Genomic DNA, 16,154 nt, shown 5'->3' with positions numbered 1-16,154 from the left:
ACCCGGACTTTGACACTTAGTAGTTTTGTGAACTTTAACAAGTTAAACACACAGCCTCTCTGAGGCCTCAGTTTACTTATCTGTAAAGTCAAAGTAGAGATATGAAATTCAGAGGACTGGCATGAGGATTCAGTGGGGTAACAAATACAATGTCCTCTGTATAACAAAAAAAGCTTGTACTCTTTCCTTCCTTATCTCTCTCCTTGGGAAACTTCTGACTTCAGGCAGAAATAGCCACTCCTCAAAATATTTGGGGAGCATTGCTTCAGTCCTTGAGTATCCTGAGTTCATAAATACACTGTATATGCTACCCCCTCTACTAGTGAGAGTCTTTCGTCATTAGAACAAAGTTTTCCCAACTTTGAGATCTGTGAATGACCTCTACGATTTTTGCAATATCCTATGACAAATAACACTATTTGTTTAGTATATGTTATAGACTTGCCCAAAGATTTAACCTCTGTGAAATCACAAACTTGATATCCTAATTATATATTTATACACATACAAGAATGTAAACTTTTATGATGTGCATTAAAACAAATAACTATTACATGATTGTGATTCACCTGAAATCATCTCATGTGTCACTATTGATATGCACACGGTCTACCAATACAAGAGTCCAAAACTACCCTAGGTATTTTAAGGAGAAAGGGCTTTAATACAGAGAATTAGGTGCTTACAAAAACCACTGGAAGTGCTGGAGGACTAACTTTGGGGATGAGCCTTCAGGATTGGTTCCCATAATACTGTAGAACTGCCCTGCCGAGGATATTCGAATCTGTCTTATTAGTTACCAGAATCATAAGAAGGTAGTTTCTAAAGGGTATATCCTAAATCTTCATTATTACTAGAAAAATAATACTTATTACAAAGAAATCCCGCTGCTGTGAATCAGAAATGACATCTGTATTTATGAAGGACAACTTATTCATTAATTTTGTTTCTCCACCTATAACAGATCTGCTCCATGTTTACCCTAAATGTTCAATTGATTTTTTAAAAATGTTTTTCCTTCTGACCTTTGTGGATTCATTTTTAAATGGTCAAAATCAAAATGTTGTGACTTTTTTTCAATTCATATTTTTCATATTCATATTATGTAATGCATTTTATTATCTTATTATAATATATATCATATATAAAGTAATATAAACTATTACTTTTATAACGATAGAATCCAGAAAAAAGTGAATATGAAGATCAACTGTACTATGATAATTGACATGCAGAGCTTCACACATATCCCTATTGAATTTTTAACAGCTCTATTAAGATACGTTCACCCATTTAAAGTTTTTTTGATATATTCATAGCAGTGTACAACCATCACCAAAATCTCTATTAAATTTTGTTTTATTTTTAACTAATTTTTCTAAATATCATAATTCTTTCATTTAGATCACTTATTCTTACTTGCATGTGTGCACGCTCTCTCTACTCTAATAAAACTGCACAAGACAGGGTTAAACCCGTGGCCAAGTGGCTGCAGGTTGAGATTACTCTGTTCAGCAGCACTTTTTTAAGGGCAGAATAATTTAAATGAGCTAAAAACCACTTCAACTATAATATCAATTGATGCCAACCCAGGCAGCATGAATACAATGAGAATTCTGCCTGTCCATCTAGTTAGTAACCCCAAAAGAAAAGGAGATAACTTGTCTTAAATGCATAACTTGTCCTAAATGCAACCATTTTATTTTTTCTAAGTGTTCACAAATTAGGAGTCCTCGAATTGGGCTAATGACAGGTATCAAATCTCCTGGCCTGTAGTTTCAGCAATACATTCCCTCCCCACTCCTTTGAAAAAAAAAAAAAAAACAGAATAATATTTGTTCATGTTCAGCCTCTGGCATCTCCTTGTAAGCAGATAATTTGTTTAGTTGGTTTTTTTCATTGCTCTGATGTTTCTGGGAACATAGTAGGAACTCTATGTATTTTTTGAGTGAGTGATGAATGCCTTTAACAAAGATTTCTCATAGTGTTTTCATGACCACTTTTACTATGTATTTTGGTAATAACTGTCACCTGCTAACTTCTACCTGTCCATCAGCCTTTATCTTAAATGTCACTTACCTCCAGAACCCTTCCTGATTCCCTGCACTGCACTAGGTTAGGTTCTCCTGAGCTCTTTCACACCAATCTTATTACTGATACAAGCTGCATGATGGAAATTTCCATGTTTATTTACTGTGTTCACCTTTTAATCTCCAATCCTAAACTCAATGCCCATCACGCAGTAGGTGCTTAATCAGTATTTGTTGAATAAATGAAGTAAATTGGAATGGAATTTGTCTCTGAAGGCAAGAACTCATTCAACATAGCCAGTATTCTTGTACTACCTGTTCATATTTCTTGACTTTTAAGTCGTTGTCTTCTTTTCTTAAAAAAGAACAACTCTAATGAGGCATAATTTGCATATCATAAATTTCATCCATTAAATTCTTCTTTTTTTTTTGTCCCTGGTTTTCTGTGTTAAGGTCATTTTTCTGATGGTTAAAAAGAAAAGAGAAGTGGAATTTAGTCAAACTTTGGGTAGAGAATATATTCCTAGAGCCCAATTTACTAAGATTTATATCTGTTTTATTTTTCTATTGTGACCATAAGCAAATTATCCTCTCTAAGTCTTGGATTCTGATCTGTAAAACTGCAATAATAAGAGTTTCTTCGTTGGATACTCTGAGGATTAAATGAGATGACATGCGAAAGATCTAATCCATTGTAGAGGTAATAGCTCCAAAAATGTATATTCCCTCCCTTCTCTCTGTCATTTGTTAACCTTGGACTCCCTAAACAGGAGGTCTGTTCTTTCACCATTATTATTTTGTTCTGAGAACATTTTAAGAAATACCTGACCTTCTGGTTTCCTTAGTATTTGTGCAAGCCCCATGTTATTCGCAGGTTTAGCTTTCCTGGCACTATTCTTACAGATTTTTGTCCCTCTTTTAATTCATCCTTCATCATGTGCCTTCTCTCTCCATCTTTTGACTATGCTAGTAGGAAAAACAAATCCCACCTGAGATCATTAGAAAACAGTGGTTTCTTTAGTTGCCATTCCCTTTCTTCTTCTATATATATACATATATATATATATACACACACACACACACACACACATATATATATATATATATATCTTTTTTTGAACTCAGACTTTTATTTTTCAAAGTCTCCCATTCTTTTACAAATGCTTTTCCTTTTCTATCTTTTCGTCTCGAAATCATACCTGTCTTTTCCCTGGATCTGTTTCCTCACGTCTCCCACCGCCTGCCTGTTTGTTGTTTTACGCTCACATCCCCCACGTTGCTACTGCTTCCCCATGACCAACCAGTTCTTCCCCGGGAGTCACGTTACATCAGCATTACTAATGCACTATCTGATATTATATCCCAGACTATGTTTTATTCTAGGCAGTCAATTAAAAACGAACCTCTCTGCTGGTTTTATTTAACATGGAGGACGATTTCTCTAAGGTCAAACGCAAACTGCTGCGAGATTTGGGAGACATGTATTTATATTCATGTTAAACATATACCTGTTGAATTTGGGCTTTTTCTCAGCGCTACAGAAACGCTGAGCTTTCGGGTAATTGGGGTACTAAAAAGGAAGGGTTCCCAAAAACTTCGCAAAAAATTAGACTCCATCAAAACGACTTACCTATACAGTCAAAGAACACCGACCAACAAAACCCATCTCCACAACCAACAGTTCATCTCACCAGCAAGTGAGATTGCAAGGTTTGGGGGCTTGGCCGTACCACTGTGCGCTGCGCATAGGGGGGGTTCTTGCCAATTTGGCTGAGACTGACCGTTTCCCCCTCATTGGTTTTGCCCCGATTCCCCCTGCGCAGGCACCTACAGTGCGTCAGGCCGGCGCTTTATAGAGGCAGCCTGGGCGGCGCCGCTGGCTGTTTTTCCTCTTCTCTGGGCTTGTAGCGCTTTCCTTGTTCTGCGAAGATGCAGCTCAAACCCATGGAGATTAATCCCGAGGTGAGCATCAGGTGCACGTTGGTCCGGGGAGTGCAGGAGTGAGGGTCAGCGCTCGCCAGGTAGCCTTATCACTGACTGGTTTAATTTTTGTATTTTCTTTGCATTGCCTTTCAGATGCTGAACAAAGTGAGTGATGTTACCTCTGTTCCCCTCCATCTAGAGCGCCGAGGCAGAGGCGCCCACGGGCTCCGGCTGTTTCACAGGGACGTAGCTGCGCCCTGCGCGCTCCAGAGGCGAAGGGCTGGGGCGCGGTCGGGACGCCCTCCCTCTGCCCCTGCATCGGGGGCGGGTGTGGGGGGGTGACTCTGCGAAACCAGGCAGGGGTGGGGTTGCAGGAGGAGGAGGAGGATGCGAGCGCTGGGCCGAGGTCTCGAGGGCATGGCGCGCGCGGGCCGCACGGATTTTTGTGCCCGGGCTTCGCGGGAGCCACGTGTGGGCCGCGCTTTGTGCTGTATCATCGCGCCGGCGGGGAGGGGGGCGGGGACTCCAGGCACGCTGGTGGGGCACAGAGGGTGCGGAGACGGCCTCGCCTTTCGGCTGGTGTCCATCGCTCGCCTGTCTCCACGCGCCTGGCCTCCCTGTTTCCTCTCCGCAGGTGCTGGCCCGACTGGGGGTCGCCGGCCAGTGGCGCTTCGTGGACGTGCTGGGGCTGGAGGAGGAGGCTTTGAGCTCAGTGCCTTCTCCTGCCTGCGCGCTGCTGCTGCTGTTTCCCCTCACCGCCCAGGTAAGCTGTGGGGCCCGGGGTTCGCGGGCGTCGGACTGCGCGCACAGCGCCCTATCCGGGCTAAGGCGCTAAGGACCGTCGCCCCTCCCTATCTGGCCTGGGCGCCCAGATCTGTTCAAATTGCCCCTCCCTGTGGGGACTGGAGGGAGGAGCCGGCACTTTCGTGGTACCTACTCATTGGAGCTCTTGTAATAGAGCTTATTGCCTCTCCGCTCATCCATCCAACAGTGCATTAAATTTGGAAGAGAAGCAGCATCTGTTTCATCATCCCAGTTACCCAGGGAAATAATCCTACTCATGAGTTCGCTTGAACCTAGGCTTTTCTGAGCCTTTCACTCCAAGGCATGGCTGGTTGTTTCCCTGTAAGGGCTGTCACCTGTTGGTGTATTGTTTGCTTCTCAGACTCCCACCTAGCTGTTAAATGGAGGGGGACAGGCCTGCCTAAACCACCTCCACTGCCTGGGTCTCCCGTGAACTCCGGGTTCCTCCCACTCCCTGCAATGTGCACACTTGGATTTTAGCCTCTCCAATGTGCTTTTTAAGAAAGGTTAATAATTTGTGTATGGTGCCTGTGTAGGAACGTCTTTTCACCTCTCTTATCCTATCCTCTTCTCTGGCCTTGTAGCTAAATGAAATAGGTGGGCATTGGAGTAATCGTGGAAGCACCGTTTCATTTCCCTTTATATGGTCTTCCTCGTGTAAGTGTGCATGGATATATGTACGGGGGTGCCACAAAAATGTACATGAGTGGACACTTTGGTCAGCGTTGCTCAAGCAGTACTTTGCCGTAACCAGAAGTGTCTGGACGCTGATGGTAACCACTTTGAGCACCTCTTGTAATTGCAGAAGTCAAACGTGACTTGTATTCATTTTTTATTATCAGTGTATATTGAGTATTACAATTTTAATAGAGTTTTCCTTTCTTAAAATGTGTATGTATTTTTTTGGCATGCTATGTATGTACCCCAAAGACTGAGCATCAGATATAAAAAGGTAGCTGGAATAATTGTTGTCATGGGCTGTATGGAATTCCACTAATTAGCAAGGTATTGTCTGTCTCCTATTGCTGTCACTTGATCCCTGATTTGGGAGTGGTTGAAATGTCTTTTAGCAAAACTTGAGGCATTCACATTTCGGGCATCATTCCAAACAGTGAGCTTAACTGAAGCACCATCCTACGGCTACATGTTCTAGAAGCATACTCACCATAAATTAAGCCCTATGGGCAGTTCCAGGCGTTCCTCCTATAAATGGGCTAAGTATCGTGGGTTAAAAACCCTTATTAAAGCTATTGAGATAATCCCACTGACGTGTTTCTTATTGCCAAAACCTTTACTTAGGTAAAAACGGAGCTGCCAGATAATTGCAAGTCAAATTAGCTTCCCTGTTGACCAGATCAAAAGCAGTTTCTCTCTGGTTTGCGCCCTTCACAGAGCTTTCTCATTAGAGCAACCATGATGACTCGGAGGTTTTGAGCCGCTCTCGGAGGCAAGGCCTCTGGGAGGCAGTGGTGCAGCGTGTTTGTCTTTCAGAAGCCCACTGCTCTCCTTTTGCTGGATCAAGTGGGTCTTATTAGAGAACATTCTGGTTTGAATGTTTTATGTTTGCAAGAGCTGGATACTTAGTCCTTTAACTCCAGTTCAGTCTTACCAGATTTATTGAGCACCTGTTCTGCGACACTCGGAAGCAAATTTAAAGAGAAGTTGAGGTTTTTTGGGTTGACTTCCAAACTAATGTTAATTTACAGAGCATCTGATTTTGTCCAAGAATATTATGGAATACTAAATGGACCACTTCGAAAACATTAATTTGAAGTGATAATGAAATACAGAAGTGTCTCCATGCAAGTGCTCAAACAACCCTAAAGGATAGTGTTATCCCATTTAAAAAAAAAATTAACCTAGGAAAGTGAAAAGCTTTAATAGTCAATAAGTAACTCAATTCAAGGCTATGGTAGATATGCCATATGCAGTTTCAGTTATGATGCTGAAACTGTCTACTTAGTTGGAGTTTAAATTGATCTTGTGGGACAACAGATCATATTCCTCTGATGGTGCCATAGACTGGGCTTAGGCTTCAATCCCATATAATGAAGGCTACTAGGACTGGAAATATACTTCTGGTGCTCTGTGCGAATGATACTGGTTATGGAAAATGAGTGTTTCTATCACATTAGCACCCTGCTTTTAACTGAGAAGTCATACCTGTAAGGTCTTTAAAACTTGTGAGTGAAAGGTTCAGACAAGCTCACTAAGTTACTGTACAAAGAGCTAATGGATACTTTGAGGAAAACTACCTCTAGTCTCATTTGTTTACTGGTCTGTACCACCCCACACCCACCCCCCGTAATCCTCAAACTGCATAGTTGGTGGGGACGAAGAAGTGTCATAGAGGAGGAGGAGAGTTTGTGGCATCACAGCCAGCACCCTAGACTTCAAATTGTCTTTCCTTCCTGAAAAAGAGAGAGGGAATAATTTTTTTAAATTGTTCAACAGTTAAAGGCTTGTTTTGTTTTTAAAGAGAAGTATACTTGGATAGAATTGATAGAACTTTAAAGAATGGTGGGATATAAACTCGCTGATGTTCTTGTGGGGTGTTAAATTGAACAAAGCTTGATTGGGACGCCCATGTGAAATAGTCATTGTTGGTGTTAAAGGAAGAAAACTGTGTGGCTCTTTACGTTTCTATTTAAGATCCTTATGTTAGATAATGAACTTGTCTGTTTTTCTGACTTCCTGACACCATCCATTTGTAGCTAAAAGGTTGCAGTGGTGTCTAGACAAAGCCTTGGGCAATATCCAAGGCTGTTACTGCACTGCAGCATCAGGGTGGAGTCTCAGAGGCTCTCAGAACCCCACGGGCTGGCGTGGGTGTGGGAGGCAGACAGGCCATTCTCTGGGCATTGGCCAGCATCTAGCACCAAGGCTCCTGGTCACACATCCTACTTGTGTTTCCATTTAGGCTGTAGAACTTGCTGTGCTACCATCTGTTCTTTGCATTCTCATTTTGAGACGTTAATATGTTTCTTACATTCTTAGCACGAGAACTTCAGGAAAAAACAGATTGAAGAACTAAAAGGACAAGAAGTCAGCCCTAAAGTGTACTTCATGAAGCAGACCATTGGGAACTCCTGTGGTACCATTGGACTTATACACGCAGTAGCCAATAATCAAGACAAACTGGAATTTGGTATGTGTGAGTTTTGAGGCCGGTCATCCTCTAGTTGACCTCTGTATAGCCATACCTCTTCATTCCAAAGCCCCAAGGGTCTATTCTGCAAAGTCATTACTTTCAAAACTTTAGAAACCTACTTAGCCAGATATAATCAGTGGGTGAGTTCTTGTTTCTCCCTTTTGAGGGAAGGGAGCTCATTTTCTAAGAAGCATGGGTTGGCTTCTTCCACCTGGAGAGGAAGAGTGAGTGATAGGCAGTTGTGCTCTTCCATTTGCAGACAGCTTAGATGGGCCTGAGGTTCCTGTTCAATTCTCAACAATTCTGAAGAATTAGAGATCAACGGGACCTGTCTTTAATGGTTCTGTGTCTCCTAGCAACAAGAGGACCAAAACAGCGTAGAGCAGCTGGGCACAGCTAGTGTGAAGGTTTTGCAGGGAAGTTTAGCAGCAGGTTGAAACCTTGCAAGATCTAACTGCACCATGTCAGGTCAGGGGCTTTCGCCCACCTTCAGTGCGTGCTGTGGAGAATGCAGCAGAAATGAGTGCGTCTCAGCCCTTAAGTTTATCAGAGGCACAACTAACAGCACTAAAATATGTCAAAATACATGGCCATTATGTCTGATTTAGGCCCGGGGTCAGCAAACTTGCTTGAAAGACCAGAGAGTAAATAGTTAAGGCTTGAGGACCATATATATGGTCACTGCCCTAAAATCTTGATTTGAGAACTGTTATTAGATGAGAATGTTAGTGCAAAAGCAGCCATAGACAAGATGGAAACCAATGGATGTGGCTGTGTTTCAATAAAACTTTCTTTACCAAAATAGATGGCAGTAATCTGATTTAGACAATGGGTGGGGTGGCCAAGGATTGAATAATTTCAACTAATGGTCCATACTGTTGCTTGTAGCAGGTCACATACTTTTATTTATTTATTTTTTTAACAAGGGAAGTGTGGCCAAGACACTGTCTACTACTGATACACTTTTGAAATTAAAAAAAAAAAAAGCCTGGCCATAAATATCCAGATCTTCTAGAAGTTGCTTTTTCAAGTATTAACTTGACTGAGCCATATTAAAAAGTTGTATGTAGCTCGATCCTTTCTATTTCTTCTGCAGTAAATCTCACTTCATTTCGAGTACTGTATTCTTGAGGTCAGCAGAGAGATGGTGATTCTTTTGTAACCTTGGTCGTGATGGTGCCAAAAGCTTAGTTTGAATCATAGCCCTCATCAACTTCACAGGATTCCTGTCACTTCCAAATTTTGATGGTCCCAATTTAACATATTTACTTTTTTTAACTTTGGAGCTGAAAGTTCAAATTGAAGTCTTTTGAACTATACGTTGCTCTTGCTCTCGCTGTGGAGTCCGTGTCTCCTAGACTTATCCACACTGACTGAGCAACAACAAAACACTTACACCAGCTGTCAGCCAGTCAGTTGTTTCTAGGCCAGCCTATTTGGCTCTTCACATTTCTATTTAAGAGTCTTAGGTGAATGTCTGTCTGGATAACTGTATTGCTAAGCTTGCATTTTCTCCCCTGAAGTGAAAATTTTGGATTGTCAGCTGTTATTAGATTAGAATGTGATTGTTGCATATGTGTGCAAAACACATGAACTGTGTGTTGCCAAATTCTGTAGATACAGCAATAGACAAGACAGTCCTGTCTTTATGACACTAAAAATTCTCACAAATATGTGTTTCAAATGGATAAGCGCTATGACAAAGCGGTGACGAGAGATTTGAGAGATGACTGTGAGGTAGGGGTCACAGGGCCTGGGGAGCAGCCAGGAGCCAGAGGCGAGAAGGCTTGGCACCTGGGAGGGATGCAGAGTTCTCTGGTTTGAATGCGCAGAGTGGGGAGTGGTGGGAACAAAGCTGGGGAAGAAGGGACAATTCATCCAGTCCTTGGAGGCCGTAGTAAAGATGCAGGTCCCTCAACACAACCGACCAGCCGTGCACCAGCGTCAATCAGCAATAATGTGCATCCATTTGCATTATTTTCTCTCTCTTTTTTTTTTTTTTTTTTTAAAGAGGATGGGTCAGTCCTGAGACAGTTTCTTTCTGAAACGGAGAAGTTGTCCCCTGAAGACAGAGCAAAATGCTTTGAAAAGAATGAGGTAGGAAGAGAACTTCCAGAGCATCGCTTTTCAGTAACTCGGAGAGGTTTTTGTGCTAAGGATTCTCTTTTCCACAGGCCATTCAGGCAGCTCATGATGCCGTGGCGCAGGAAGGCCAGTGTCGGGTAAGTGCAAATACAAATCAGAGCCAGGCTGTCAGGTGCCACCTGCGTTTTCCCTGAAATATGTGCAGGAACCCCACATATGGAACACAGCAAATGTAGTTTTCCACCCAAGGCCAATTAACACTGGGAAACTACTGGAATAATGCTTTGACCAGACCGTTTTTATAAAAATGGCTCTCAGAAATCTCACTGGCAGTTGACATAGTCTTGAGTAAATTCAAACTAATAGTATTTTATTTAGATCCAACAGAGTAACACGGCTTCTAGTAATTGAGCATTTTAGATATTCTTCTTACAGACTGTTGGGGGAGGTATATCAACAGTAAGGTATACCAACAAGGACTGACGATTTCCAGAATGCTTATATGTACCATTCATCTGAACAAAGCCTTCTAGGCAACTGTTAAATGAGATTTAGGTCAGTGGTAGTGCCTCTATAATGACGGTTGGCTCGGCCACTTTCTAGTCTTGACCTTAGGTGGGATACTTAACCTTCCTAAACCTTAATTTCCTCCTCAGTAAAAAGCAAGTCAAAGAGTTCTGACAGTCTACCTTAATGGGCTTAGTTAGATTAGGGCCTAGTAGATAGGAAATACATAAATATTAGCTATAATAATTTAAAAGATACACAAGTCGGTGCAATCATATACTTACTACGTATTACGTTTACTTGTAACAAATTAAGTTCTGCTTCTTAAATACTCATTTCCAAAAAAATTTCTTGGCTCTCTTCAGGTAGATGACAAAGTGAACTTTCATTTTATTCTGTTTAACAACGTGGATGGCCACCTCTATGAACTTGGTATGTTTTATTCCATTTTTGGACTCTAATATAGTTTCATGCATTCTTGCCTACATAATTCCTCTTACTGTATTGGTGTGCAACTTTATGTCACTTAGTGTATCATTGTTCAGGAAGCCAGAACAGCCGGGGATTCTCCTGCTGGTACTTAACCCTTTATCTTACCCACGGCCTCCTCCCCATGCAGCGGACCTGCAAAGGAATGACTTGAGTCACACACCAGTAAAGAGACGCGATCAACCCCAGTTCAGGGCATGCGTGTTCAGTTTTGCTCTTCCCATCTCCCGCTATAGCACTGTCCGTATAGGCTCTGTAATATCCTCCTTTTCAGATAAGGAATACTTTTGGGCAAAGATAAATGCCTAAATATGACCTTGCTTATGTAAAAAGGATTTGGACACGTTGGAGTAATTTCTATTAACTGGTATATGGCAACAAAAAATACTATCCGCCTTGTAAGAGTGATACTCTGTATTAATGGAGAAAGACTTGCATCTGTGTTGTCTCAAGTCAGGACACTGCCTATGGGCAAACAAAAGTAAAGGAGACTCCAGGCTAATCTCAGGAGATGGGGCACAAGCCCTTCAGCAACTAGGTTGGGCTTCTGTGATCTTGTTACTTGAGGATGAGAATCTCCTGGAATGGATATCTAGGAACACTTGAATCTCATTTCCAGTCTGCTCCTTCATCACGAGGCTTCCCTTTGTGGGAGTGGCAATGGTATTTGAAAGAACTAAAAATTTCCCTTTAGGCTGGAGCACAGTAGCCAGAAAAACATGCAGAGAAAATTGACATGCCTGGCTTCTGTGTTGTAGATGGACGAATGCCTTTCCCGGTGAACCACGGCACCAGCTCAGAGGACTTGCTGCTGCAGGTAAGTTTGGGAATCCATCTCCAGTAGGGCCCACATTTCTTTAGCCAAGTTGTCTGTTCTAAATGGCTAACGTGTTTTTCAGTACAGCCAGCACCAATCTTGTGGGTTAATCGCATTCTTGGGAGCTTCACAAGCATCTTAGTAATTCTATCTACCTTTATAACAAAGAAAAGGATCCTTTAGAGCAGCTGAGACTAATCTGTACCCTGCGCTGTCTTTAGAGCACAGTTAGAACTCGCCTGAAAGCCATTGCGTTGCTTCTTTGTGGGATTAAGGTGACCATTTTCCTCTTGTCAGATTACATCATAGCTAATGACTCAAAACAGCAACCTGAGCCTTTCCTCATCCCTCCCAGTCTGCTGAATTTGGGTCAGTTTTGTAGACAGTGTATTATGGATTCTGATTAGGTAGTTACCTTCAGGAGCATTTTCTTCCCACATGGCCCCCTGTCATAGGATGAGAAACAGATCCAAACCATGCGGGATAAGAACTTTAAGACCCAGGGTCACTGTGTAACCATCCTGGTACAAGTGACTACAGAAACCTCTGAATTCTGGACCGGCCTCTTCACCCTAAAAATGAGTCTCTACCATTGAATCAGTTTACTATTACAAAGGAAAATTGCTTGTGATGAAAGAAAAAAATGCTGTTACGGTATAACGACTTCATTTGTAGTACTAGCAGCTAATCTTTTTTCAGCACCTGCTGTGTGCAGTACGGGGGTTGGCAAACTTTTCTAGTGAAGAACCAGATAGAAGATGTTTTAGGTTTCATGTGGCATATGGCTCTGTTGCAAGTATTTCAGTTCTGCTGTTTCAGCTCCAAAGCAGCCCACAGACAATGGATAAATGAATGTGTGTGGTTGTTCCCCTGAAACTTCAGTCACAAAGGTAGGCAGCCTCCTGGGTTTGGTCCACACGCTGCAGTTTGCTGACCCCTGTGCTGGGTGCTCTTCTGAGTGACTTACAACTTTTATAGAATCCTTCTAAGGATACGGTGAGGCAGGTATTATTATTATTCACATTTTACAGATGAGGAAACTGAGGTGCTGGGGTTAAGTGATGCCCACGGTCAATGACTTAAATGGCAGAACCATGGCTGAAATTTAGACGGTCTGTCTCTAGAGTCTGTGCTCTTACTCACTGTAAAATACTGCTTTTCTACCTAACAGACCTGTCGTTGGACCATCATATACCTGATGACCACACGGTACTAGTTATGCCATTCTAGGAGGGAGGGTCACTTTGTCCAGTTCGCTGTCATACGCACCTGAGATTAGTTGGAGCTAATTCTTGGATGCACAAGGAGTATATGAGATCAGTAATACAGAATGAGAACTAGACCTAGAGAAACAGGATGGAGGGAAATTTGCATGAGAGAGTCAGAATTTACTTGTGCGAGAGAGTAAGAACAGAGGCAAAATTTCTGGTCATGACCCCTTTGGGGGACAGACTCTAGTCCTTTTAATGAAGCTCTAAGATACATACTAACTCCTATCTAATACTAATACCATAAAATGTGCCCCATATAGGATACCTAAAACTTACCATGAGTAGAATTTATGAGGTGGGGAAGGTAAACTTTTTTGTTCAAAAAAATAAAAACCACTCGAAGTAGAATCTCATTTAAAATTAAATGAATATAAACCAGCATCGTAAATAGTGAAAATTCATAAGTAAGGCTGGTTCTGTATGGTTAAAGATGTTTTGGGTTGTCTAAACTAGACATGAAATTAACTATTGCTAAGCCAGTGAGAAAATACAGAAACAACCCAGATATCCTAAACGTGAATGAATTTGTTGAATCATTGTGCAGGAAATGGCTGCACATTTGTGCCTCTCTTTAGAGGCACACACTTAATATTAAAAAACACTGTGTCCTATAGGAAAGTCGAGTAGGGGAAGGAAGGTCTGGAATATCAATATATTAAAAAATTCTAATAGAGAATAAAATGTAGGTATCAGTTAGTTTTTTTTTTTTTTTTTTTTAAGATTTTATTGGGGAAGGAGAACAGGACTTTTTTATTGGGGAACAGTGTGTACTTCCAGGCCTGTTTTTCCAAGTCAAGTTGTTGTCCTTTCAGTCTTAGTTGTGGAGGGTGTAGCTCAGCTCCAGGTCCAGTTGCCGTTGCTAGTTGCAGGGGGCACAGCCCACCATCCCTTGCGGAAGTTGAACAGGCAACCTTGTGGTTGAGAGGACGCGCTCCAACCAACTGAGCCATCCGGGAGGCAGCCCAGCTCAAGGTGCCGTGTTCAATCTTAGTTGCAGGGGGCGGAGCCCACCATCCCTTGCGGGACTTGAGGAATTGAACTGGCAACCTTGTGGTTGAGAGCCTACTGGCCCATGTGGGAGTCGAACCGGCAGCCTTCGGAGTTAGGAGCATGGAGCTCTAACCGCCTGAGCCACCGGGCCGGCCCCATCAGTTAGTTTTTATACGTGGTTCCAAAGCAGGACCGAAACACCGGCATGGTTGTTGGCTTTTTAAGGGCATCACATTATCGAGCTGGTGATTTCTAGACTTTGGTTGCTAATGTTGCATGACAGTTCTGTGTCAGAGTATTACATGTCCTCTTAAAGGGCTTAAAATTAATGTGGTTTGTGGAGCTGTCTTTCCACTGGACTTTACAGATTGAACAGAGTGATTGATATTTATGATCCCAAGGCATTTAAAACCTAGACTTGGGTATATAACTAATATAGACATACCTCGGAGATATTGAGGGTTTGATTCCAGACCTCTGTGATAAAGTGAGTATTGCAGTAAAGTAAGTTGTCATCGTTTTGCTGGTGGAGAGTCTTGCCTTCAATTTGTCAGTCATAAATGCAAAATCTGTGATGCAAAATACGATAAAGAGATACAACTTTGGGATTAATTTTTTTGTTACCAATCTTTGTAATCTAGGTCTTAGAATTAATTAACACATGTCACTCCAAAAATATGTAAGAAACCATCACTTGTCTGTACCTGGAATACCAGGTATTTAACATTTAAGGCTGTTGTGTAAAATTTACTTGGAAGAAATTTGTCTCTACTGTGGGAATTTCTGAGTTAGGAGAACTTTTCCCTTATGGAAGAGAGATCAATTTCTATCTTGTTTCAATTTGAGGAAAAGAGCACTAATAGTGTAGTTTTGTTGTCAAAAGCAGGCACAAGGTGGGAGAAGCACAGGACATTTGGTGGAAGTAATAAAGGAGTCAAAGCTTTGGACGTCAAATCTGTAATGCGGGTCCCTGCCCTTCCCATCACATGATTTTTTTTTTCTCTCTTGCCTTAAGCCCTGGCTTTCAAGTTTAGTGGGAAGTTTAAAGTTGAGTCTGGTGAACTTTGAGCATTAAGAGGCCCGACTGGTCCTTTCCTGTTGAAGCTTTCATTCTGCGCCTTTGCTGTTTGGAAATTAATGACATCCCTTCTTTTCAGGATGCCGCCAAGGTCTGCAGAGAATTCACCGAGCGCGAGCAAGGGGAAGTCCGCTTCTCTGCCGTGGCCCTCTGCAAGGCTGCCTAATGCGCCGTGGGAAGGCACTACGCTTTTCCCCTCTCTGCCCTTCACCATGAAAATAGATCCCTACCAGTGCAGTCTTAAAATGCTTCAGTACTTGTAGAACACAGCTGTTCTCCTTTGGTTCGGCAGATAGGCTCTTACCCTCCACCACACCCAAGTGCTAGCAGATAGCAGAGCTCAGCTGTCGAGTGAGCCAAGTTTGGTGTATGCTTCAGGTGGCGAAGCATTCCCCCTGTTGTATGTCTCGTATTTCAATATCTAATGCTTTAAATGGCTACTTTGGTTTGTGTCTATAAGTTAAGGCCTTGGATGTGGTTTAAATTGTCTGTCCTTAAAACAAATAAAACTTTTCTGCTGATAAGAGAGAAGCCTAAACTGGTTTTTATTTTCTGTTTTGCCTTCCCTCTAATATATCTCTAATTATTTGGATAGTAATATATCTATTCGTCTTCCATGTAGTGACTCATATAGCACAGATAAAATTACCATAAAGATATTACTAGTTTAGTGTCTCTAGACTTTTTAAAAATACATTTATATTACTACCGTGTTTCCCCCAAAATAAGACCTAACTGGGAAATAAGCCCTAGCATGATTTTTCAGGATGACATCTCCTGAACATAAGCCCTAATGCATCTTTTAGAGCAAAAGTTAATATAAGACCCGGTCTTATTTTCGAGGAAACACCGTATGTGTACCTGTAGACTTAAAAGATGTTTAAATATTTTGTAGGACAATTTTAGATTTACAGAAAAATTAAGAAGATATTAGAGTTCCCATTATACCATCATCTACTTCCCCTATTGTTATATTACTGTGATGCATTCGTTATAATGAATGAAAAAA

General features: G+C 41.8%; 1 protein-coding gene across 1 annotated transcript; it reads left to right on the top strand.

The window, feature by feature from the left end:
- The first annotated feature begins 3,854 nt into the window (after positions 1–3,854).
- Positions 3,855–15,671, top strand: UCHL1 (ubiquitin C-terminal hydrolase L1). Its single transcript, XM_033105274.1, has 9 exons — positions 3,855–3,992; positions 4,107–4,118; positions 4,588–4,716; positions 7,755–7,905; positions 9,920–10,005; positions 10,083–10,130; positions 10,866–10,932; positions 11,748–11,806; positions 15,225–15,671. The coding sequence occupies exons 1-9, from the start codon at positions 3,960–3,962 to the stop codon at positions 15,309–15,311; spliced, it is 672 nt and encodes a 223-aa protein (XP_032961165.1). The 5' UTR covers positions 3,855–3,959; the 3' UTR covers positions 15,312–15,671.
- The last annotated feature ends 483 nt before the right edge of the window (positions 15,672–16,154 follow it).

Source organism: Rhinolophus ferrumequinum, chromosome 5, assembly GCF_004115265.2.
Source record: "Rhinolophus ferrumequinum isolate MPI-CBG mRhiFer1 chromosome 5, mRhiFer1_v1.p, whole genome shotgun sequence".
Classification (NCBI taxonomy): domain Eukaryota; kingdom Metazoa; phylum Chordata; class Mammalia; order Chiroptera; family Rhinolophidae; genus Rhinolophus; species Rhinolophus ferrumequinum.
Note: the sequence above shows the minus strand (reverse complement) of the source record. Positions and strands in the feature narration are given on the sequence as shown.